This window comes from Sturnira hondurensis, unplaced genomic scaffold (assembly GCF_014824575.4).
Source record: "Sturnira hondurensis isolate 20B ecotype Veracruz unplaced genomic scaffold, ASM1482457v3 Scaffold0005220, whole genome shotgun sequence".
Classification (NCBI taxonomy): Eukaryota; Metazoa; Chordata; class Mammalia; order Chiroptera; family Phyllostomidae; genus Sturnira; species Sturnira hondurensis.
The window spans coordinates 434,860-443,509 of NW_028077851.1; the positions used below are offsets into that span (position 1 = coordinate 434,860).

The 8,650-nt window shown below is 44.9% G+C and overlaps 1 protein-coding gene across 2 annotated transcripts in view; it reads left to right on the forward strand.

Annotated features, from left to right (window-relative positions):
- ACOT9 (acyl-CoA thioesterase 9) overlaps positions 1-2,209 on the forward strand; it is a 31,477-nt gene extending 29,268 nt beyond the window's left edge. The window contains exons 13-16 of one of the 2 annotated variants that reach the window (XM_037046222.1): positions 289-374; positions 1,063-1,150; positions 1,301-1,451; positions 1,898-2,209. In XM_037046222.1, coding sequence (XP_036902117.1) covers positions 289-374; positions 1,063-1,150; positions 1,301-1,451; positions 1,898-1,986 — 414 coding nt within the window. In that variant the 3' untranslated portion in view covers positions 1,987-2,209. The remainder of the gene's footprint in view (positions 1-288; positions 375-1,062; positions 1,151-1,300; positions 1,452-1,897) is intronic. The other variant, XM_037046223.1, reaches the window with a different exon arrangement.
- Positions 2,210-8,650: the final 6,441 nt, after the last annotated feature.

The window sequence follows — 8,650 nt, forward strand, 5'->3', positions numbered from 1 at the left end:
TGTTAACTCCTTTGTTCTATGTGGAAGGGTGACTATGAGCTTGTATTTCTTTTTTGTTAGTGATTTTATGTATTCATTTTCAGAGAGAGAGGAAGAGAAGGGGAAAGAGAGGGAGAGAAATATCAGTGTGTGGTTGCCCCCTACTGGGGACCTGGCCTACAACCCAGCCATGTGCCCTGACTGGGAATTGAATGGGCAACCCTTTGGTTCACAGGCCTGAGCTCAATCCACTGAGCTACACCACCCAGGGCTCTTGTATTTCTTAACATTTGTTTTTATGCCTTATAGGAGAGGAACATTTTTAATAGGATCTTTGGTGGTTTCCTTATGAGGAAAGCATATGAACTTGGATGGGCTACTGCTTGTAACTTTGGGTGAGTTAGATCTAAGGTCGTCTTAACTTCTTTTTTTTAAGATTTTACTTATTTATCTTTAGAGAGGAAGGGAAGGAGAGAAGGAGAGACATATCAATGTATGGTTGCCTCTCATGAGTCTCCTGCTGGGAACTGGCCTGCAACCCAGGCATGTGCCCTGACTGGGAATCGAACCATGATCGTGTGGTTCGAAGGCCTGCGGTCAATCCACTGAACTACACCAGCCAGGGCTAGTCCTAACTTCTGAGAAGCAATTTTTAGTGCCGTTGAAATGGAACTTTTTTTTTTTAACATACCTGTGGAAGAAAAAGCAAGGGTGTGCTTCAGAAGGAGCCTGCTAAAATGAGAGATTCTGAACCCGTCTGGATGTGTTGGGGAATTTGTTGTTTGTTTTAAAAGAATATGACACTAGTACATGCTGGGTTTGATCCTTATTGTAGAGGAATGTTACTCTTACTAAGTAAATTAGTACATTACAGGCATACCTCATTTTACTGCACTTCACAGATGTTGTGGTTTTTATAAATTGAAGGCAAGACCCTCCACCAGCAAAAGGTGAAATAACTCACGTTATTTCAGTGCTTACTTTATTCTGTGATCATTGAAGTTGGGCTTCAACCAGTTGTTGGGGAAAAAATAAAGAGCTTCAGAATTTTGCCTTGACCCCAAATTCTGCCTCTCCCAATAGTGGTTCCCGACCATTTGTAGTAGCCGTGGATGATATCATGTTTCAGAAACCTGTCGAGGTCGGATCTTTGCTGTTCCTTTCTTCCCAGGTAGGTGTGCGACAAGATAAAATACAATTTTTTATCGTTTGGGCCCGGAAGAGAAGCTTTATAATGCTACTGCTCCTCTTACGACTGCCCTGTTCCCTCTTCCCAATATGACTGACTGACCGAACGACCGTCACGCCCGTAATCTCTTAGGTTTGCTATACTCAAGGCAATTACATTCAAGTCAGAGTCCACAGTGAAGTAGCCACCATGCAAACTAAAGAGCATACGACCACCAATGTCTTTCATTTCACGTTCATGTCGGAGAAAGAAGTGCCCCTGGTTTTTCCCAGAACATACGGAGGTAAGCAGCATGATTGCTTGTTCCTAACAAAGGGAAGGGCTTTTAAAGAGATTTTCCCCTTTTAAGATTGTTTCAGGAAGCACACTGATGCCTGTTAGCTCCAGAGCATCTCCTTAGGGGGTTGTCTTTTAACATTCTGCAGCCCCGAAGGCCAGGATGCCTCCTGGCCCACAAGCAGCTGTGGCGGCTCTGCCGGCCCAGCTGTTGTCTGAAGGGCTGGTGCCAGCTGCAAGCAGCCAGTGGCGCTCAGACGGGCCCAGAGGAGAGGGGCAGGAGTCAAGGCCCGCGCCCTCGGGAACCTTGCACAGCCCTGGCCCAGCAGTGCTCGCCAGGCACCAGTGTTGCGTTCCCATTGGCGTCCCAATGTTCCTGAGTAGGCTTGTGTTTGTAGCATGCTTTTCCGAGGTGCTGCAAGTTCCTCTTCGGTTCTCTCTCTTGTGTTTCAGAGTCCATGTTGTATTTGGATGGGCAACGGCATTTTAACTCCATGAGTGCACCGGTGACCTTGAGAAAGGACTACCTTGTGGAGCCCTAGGGAAACTTACGCTTGGTGAAGACCAGCCTTTCTCAGTGACGTAGTGCCTAATGAAGGCCTCATCACGTGTATTGGCTTTAGTCTTTATGCTCATCCTCCACAAAGAGAAAAATGTGTTCCACTTTTAGGGTGATTACAAAAGCAGAATGAGAGAGTGGCTGGGTGGGGCAGAGGGAGAGAGCTATTAAATAATAAACACTTTCGAAACAATTTAAATTGTGAACCCGCTATGTCGCTTCCTGTCTACTGAAGAAATTAGAACAAGTGCCTTTTTACACCATTGAAAACAATTCTTTTCTTAAACGTGTCCCAGACCACGAGTATATACATGGCTTCTTGCCAAGGCATTTGAAGGGTATTCTTTAAGGCTGACCTTGGCTGCAGTTCCTGTGCGTCATCTAAATCCCATCATCCCCACCTGATTCCTTTGTGGTTTGTCCCCCTCTGCTTCCCAGCTGTTATTCTTAGCAGAGGTAGATGAAAGGTTGGGGTGAAGGGATTTGGTGAAGGACGTGGCATTACGAAAGATCTGTGGGAAGCTTTACACCTAAAGTCATAAGCGGACGTGTTCAGAGATGAGCCAGTGAGGAAACAGGGCCGTGTGTTCATTCTTTCACTAGAGAGCTCTTGGCGCCCCGTGCTGGGGGCTGGACAGGACATATCACTAAGGAAGAAGGACAGTAGTAATAACAGTGGCTTATGCTTCTGGGGCACTTGCCGTGTGCTCTGTAGGCACTGTCCTAAGCGCTTGACATGTACTAGCTCATTGATTTCTTCCATCGACACTATGAGGGAGCTTGTGTGGCCCTCGTAGGGTCAGGTCACTCGGGATACTGGAGCACAGAGAGGTTAAGGCACCTGCCAAGGTCCCGCCACTAGTGGGTGGTGCTGGGATTCAGAATAAGGCTGTATGGGGCCAGGATACTCTTGACCAGTACAGTGTATTACTTTCTTAGGAATATAGCAAGGGAGGCCACACGTAGTGTCACAGTGTCACCCAGGGAGGCTGTACCCAGTATCACAGTGTCACCCAAAGGGAGGTATTCCCATGAGTCTGCAGCCAAGAGAGTTTCTTCCTTGATGGGACAGGAAGTTGATCAAGGTCAGGAGATACAAAGACTCCCAGGCTGCGTAAAAGAGCGTCTCTGAAAGGTGCTCCCAGGAAGGACGCAGTCTTTAGTGTGGGTTCCAAATTGGTGGTCACACACTCGGCTCCACGAGTTAGCTGGCATGCTTTTAAAGAAAATAAGATAAATGTAGTGTTTGTGGGAGTCACAGTTGCCGTGAACAAGCACTTGTGGCAGTCAGTCACGGGCACAGACAGCTGCTGTGGAGGCGTGTGGGGTGACTCCTGGAATCCGGCCTGTGCGGCGTGCTGGGAGCCTGCTGGTGTCAGTCCTGTCTCCCCACGCGGTTCTTGTCACCATCCTGAGCCTCACCTGGCCCTTCAGCTCAGCATTTTGCCCGTCTCTACCTACTGGCTGGTGGGGTCCCTGTGGTGTCTGACAAGGGATGAAGGGGCGGGCTCTGGGGAGTTGTGTGAATGTGTTAAGTGCAGTTCAGGCAAGAGACCTGCTGCATCCTAGTGTGTAAGTTGTAACTTACCCATTCATCTATTGCTGTGCATTGAAGCTTTTTCTAGAACTTTCCTTGCTCTTTTAAGCAATGTTGCAGTAAATATCCTAAGTGGCTAAAACATTTAACCCATAAATTATTTCCTTAGGAAAATTGTAGCGAAGTGATGTCTAGGTCAGAATAGTATTGTTGAAGGCTTTCAATATGTATTTCACATAACCCTCCAGAACAGTTGCTCACATTCGGTTATCAGCGGTTTTCCTGAACTTCACCAAATGTTATCCTATTCTTTTAAAAACATCTTTGCTATTTGCATAGGTGAAAATAACATTCATTAATTGCCTTTCTTGGAAGGCCACTGAGATCAAACTTTTAAAAAGGTGCTCCTTGTGTTTTTAGTTAAGTTACTTGTTTGGATAACTTTGGACATCAGAATCTTAATTCAAAATCTGTTATCTACCCATCAAGTTTTTTTAATAATGAGAACTAGAGGCTTTATTTTTCAATATAGGACTTTTAGAAGACAAGAAGGAGCAAACTACAGAATGTACCCGATAGGCTCTAGCGATTTAGTGTATTGTCCCTCTTCTTCAAAGAACAGCGCACTTTCGCCCAGTACCAGCTGTGCCGCATGTCTAGCGTGGAACTTCCCAGGTGGGTTGGTGCGGTTTAGTCCGTGCTGATATATTCCAGTTTCACTTCAGGCATTTATTACCAAGTTCTTAGTTTTTGCTCAGGTATTTCTTCAATGGGCAGTCTACAGGGGTGGTGGCTTTATCACTGGTTTCTTTAGAAAAGAGTTCACGTTAATGTGCTTTGCACTGTGTCCTGTGCGCCTGTGTGACTCTAGATCCTTTCTTGTGGTCACCCAAATACCCTGCTTGCGTGTTCCATTTGCTACCTGCATTCTCTACGGCATGATCTACTTCCTCTCGATAGAGATGAAAATGCCTACATGAATTGTACTTAGTTTTGGATTGCTCTGAAATTTTTAGTAATTAAAATCCACCCCCCACCCCCACCCCCAGCAGCAAGTTAGTTGCTCTTTCAGTTTAGCCTGAAACAGGGCTTGGTACTTGGGCTGGTGTTGAGGGATTTCAGTGCACTAGGCGCCACCTCGTGGCCTTCGGGTTACTGTGCAGCATATACCCTTTAATAGAAAACTAGCAAAATCTCATATCTTTTAAAATAAAGCATTTATTACATACCCCCTTTAAAAAGATTATTTATTTATCTATTTTTAGCGATAGGGGAAGGGAGGGAGAGAAACATCGGTGTGTGGTTGCCTCTCCTGCACCCCCTACCTGGGACCTGGCCTGTAACTCAGGCATGTGCCCTGACTGGGAATCGAACCGATGACCCTTTGGTTTACAGGCTGGTACTCAATCCACTGAACCACTCCAGCCAGGGCAAAACTTTGTTTCTTTGTTTACACTATTACAGTGGTCCCCATTTTTTCTCTTCCACCCAGCCCTCGCCCCCTTCCTCTGACTATCACCACATGTTGTCTGTGGGCTATGCATATGTTTTTTGGCTAGTCCCTTTCCCTTTCATTCAGTCTTCCTTTCTCTGTCTCCTTTCACAGCCGTCAGTCTGATTCATGTATCCATGCCTCTGTTTCTGTTTTGTTTGTCAATTTATTCTGTTCATTAGATTGCACCTGTAAGTAAGATTGTATAGTATTTGTTTTTTACTGACTGTCTTATTTCATTTAGCATAATAATGCCCTGGTCCTTCTATGCTGTCATAAAAGGTAAGAGTTCCTTTTTGACTATGGTACATATACACAATGGAATTTTATGCCGCAGAAAGAAAGAAGGAGCTCCTACCTTTTGCAACATCATGGATGGAAAGCATTATGCTGAGTGAAATAAGCCAGGTGTTGAAGGACAAATACCATATGGTCTCACCTTTAATAGGAAGCTAAACAACAAAAGAAACAAGCAAGCAAAATATAACCAAAGACACTGAAATAGAGAACAGGCTGACAGTGACCAGAGGGAAGAGGGGAGGGAATTTCAGGGGAAATAGGGGAGGGATTTAGAGGAGCATATATAAAGGATACATGGACAACTGAGAAGGGTGGAAATGGGAGGGAGGGAGGAGCACGGGGGTGGGATGGGATGAGAGTAATAGAAAACTGTACTTGAAAAATAATTAAATAAAAAAATTGGAAAAAAAAAGAGTTCCTTTTTAGTGTCCTAGCTGAGCTAAACAAATGAACAGAATTTGAAGTTAACAAAACCACAGCTGCCCTGGCTGGTGTAGCTCAGTGGATTGAGCGCAGCTGAAGTGAAGGGTCACTGGTTCGATTCCCAGTCAGGGCACATGTCTAGGTTGTGGGCTAGGTCCCCAGCATGGGGCACACGAGAGGCAACCACATATTGATGTTTCTCTCCCCCTCTTTCTTCCTCCCTTCCCCTCTCTACAAAAAGTAAAATCTTAAAAAAAAAACCACGCCTGCAAATTCCATTCTTACCTTCCTTCCATCTCATCTTGGCCACAGCCCGAACCTCCACTCCTAACCAGTCAGTTCTAAAGGACGTGCCATCTCCCAGCAGATTACCATGAAAGAGGAAAACCAGTCAGTGCTGTGGCTATTGAAGTTGGGTCCCAAGTACAGTTTTTAAAAAATTTACTTGCTGATTTTTAGAGATAGGGATTGGGAGAGAGAGAGAAAAACACAATCATTTGTTCTTCCACTGATTCATGGAAGATTGGTTGATTGTTGTATGTCGCCTGACTGGGGATCGAACCCACAACCTTGGCATATTGGGCCAACCCTCTAACTGAGCTACCTGGACAGGGCTGAAGTCGTCTTATATAAGGATGGTGCACTCATAGGTGATATGGCTTTCAGTGGAGGAATAGGAAATGGGTTTACACTCCCCTCTGTCTAACACCTTCCCTCATCCCCGTTTTCCTTGTGCAGTAGTACTTCAGTACTCGTCGGCTTCAGAACTCGTCAAACTTGGTACTCACAGCATTTTCATGAGAAAAAGATGTTTCAGCACTCAGTGCTCACTTGCTACTCCTCCTCGCACTTGCTCGAACTTGTATGGCTCACAACACTATGCCACAAGAAAATACGCTTCATCAGTTGTTGCTTGCTCATCACGCGTCAGGATGAATTAACAGGGACTACCAAGGTGCCACTGTAGTTGTTCGTGCTCGCCTTGGAGCCAGCACAGGTGACTTCGTTGGCATTTACTGCACTGCATTGGCCTTTCCTCATGCTTTCATTTGGGAGACTGGGGGCTTCTTGAGGGAAGAGATTGCATTGCATCTTTTTATCCTCATTGCCTAGCCAGATACCTTGCACATGTGTAGATAATATTTTCTGTATGAACCCATGCATGATTGAGGTGAACTTGGGTGTTTGACTTGGCTTTTGAATTTTTACATTTAAAAAATTGTAAGATCAAGGCTGAGGAAGATGGGCCTTTATAACTGTATTTTTACGATTTTGTCTAAGTGTACAACATTATGCCAAAATTGTGTTATTGTGCTAATAGTGGAATTGGTCAAGTTGCTTTGCTAAGACTAAATACTAAGCTAAACATTTTCCTTTTAAAAGCTAGGTAAGTCTACGGCCATATCACCCTGAACATGCCCGATCTTGTCTAAAAGCTAGGTAAAATTTTTAAGGAATTAACAGTGTGTATATATGTGTGCGTATGTGTGTATATATGTGTGTGTGTGTGTGTGTGTGTGTATATATATTAAGCATGTGTGTGTATATGTGTATGTATACACATGGGCATATACAGGGTCCGGCACAAATAACGCCCCTTTTTACAAGCTGGTAATCTATACCAAATATTTTATTATAAAATCTTAAGTGTATAATTCTGCACCATAACAATATCACACTCAAGCACACATATTTTAGGTGAAATATTCAAATTGCTGTCCATTTTGTGCGACACATTCATGTACCCTGCCAGCCACACTCAATGGCTTTACTTCTGCCGGGCCCTGTATCCCTCTCTTGACATGGAGACCTTTATGGAGCTGTGTAACTGAGATACACATGTCATCCCATTCATATGTTAATAAGTGCATTCAAAGACATTTCAGTGACATGGTGTCAGAAAGTTCACGGGTAATGAGATACAAGGGCGCATTCCATGATATCAGGTGGGGGAGATTAGAGCACAAAATATCATTAATAGTGAAATCCTGGTTAATATATTTGAGAACAAAATATACAACCTGGAAGTCTACTGACAGAGGGAGACTTTAGGATGTAGGATGAGCTGTGCCCATGAACACAGAAGAAATGATGGGAGCGGGGACTGATTTCTTGCACGAGATTGGGGGACTAAGAAATCCCTGGAAGAGCAGTCTGCTGCAGTCCCTGTAAAGCTCAGCGTGCTGCCAAAGCTACAGTGGGAAATGCTCAGCAGAAGATCAGAACTTGGAAGGAGAAGCATGGAATGATAGGTGAGATATGTATGTATGTATGTATGTATGCATGCACTGAAAAGACATTGCCTACTGTATTTCATACAAAATTCAAGTCGCCTCTTGACCTAACATTTTGGATAAGCTCCAAACGGCACGGTCTGTCCTCCTGCTGCAGAGGCAGCCACTAAACTTTACTGGTCTGCTGGCAGCCGCGTCTAGAGAGCGGCACGCCAGCCTTACCACTGTTGACATCTCGGGCCAGGCAAGTCTTTGCTGTGGGGCTGTCCGTGTTGCAGTATGTTCAGCAGCACCCTGGCTTTTACCCACTAGATGCACCCCCGGCAGATGTGACAGCCAAAAACATCTCCCAGACAGTACTGTGTCCCCTGGGGCACATTGTCCCCAGGTAAGAAGCACTGATCTAGGTCACGTGTTCTGGGAATAGGTCTCCTGTAGCTGCAACCCTGTCAGCCTGGGGCCCATCTTCTCCAGCAGGGGCACTGTCCTTTCTGTTTTTTTTTTTGTTCAGTCTTCTGTCAATGGCCTCATGAGATCATCTTTAGGGTATCATTTTGGACCTGTGGGCTTTCAGAAGTGAGCTGTTTGAAGGGCTAGGTGATAAAAAGCACCAAGAAGGAGTGCGTTTAATGCCATGTTATTCATGGCTATTTACCCAACT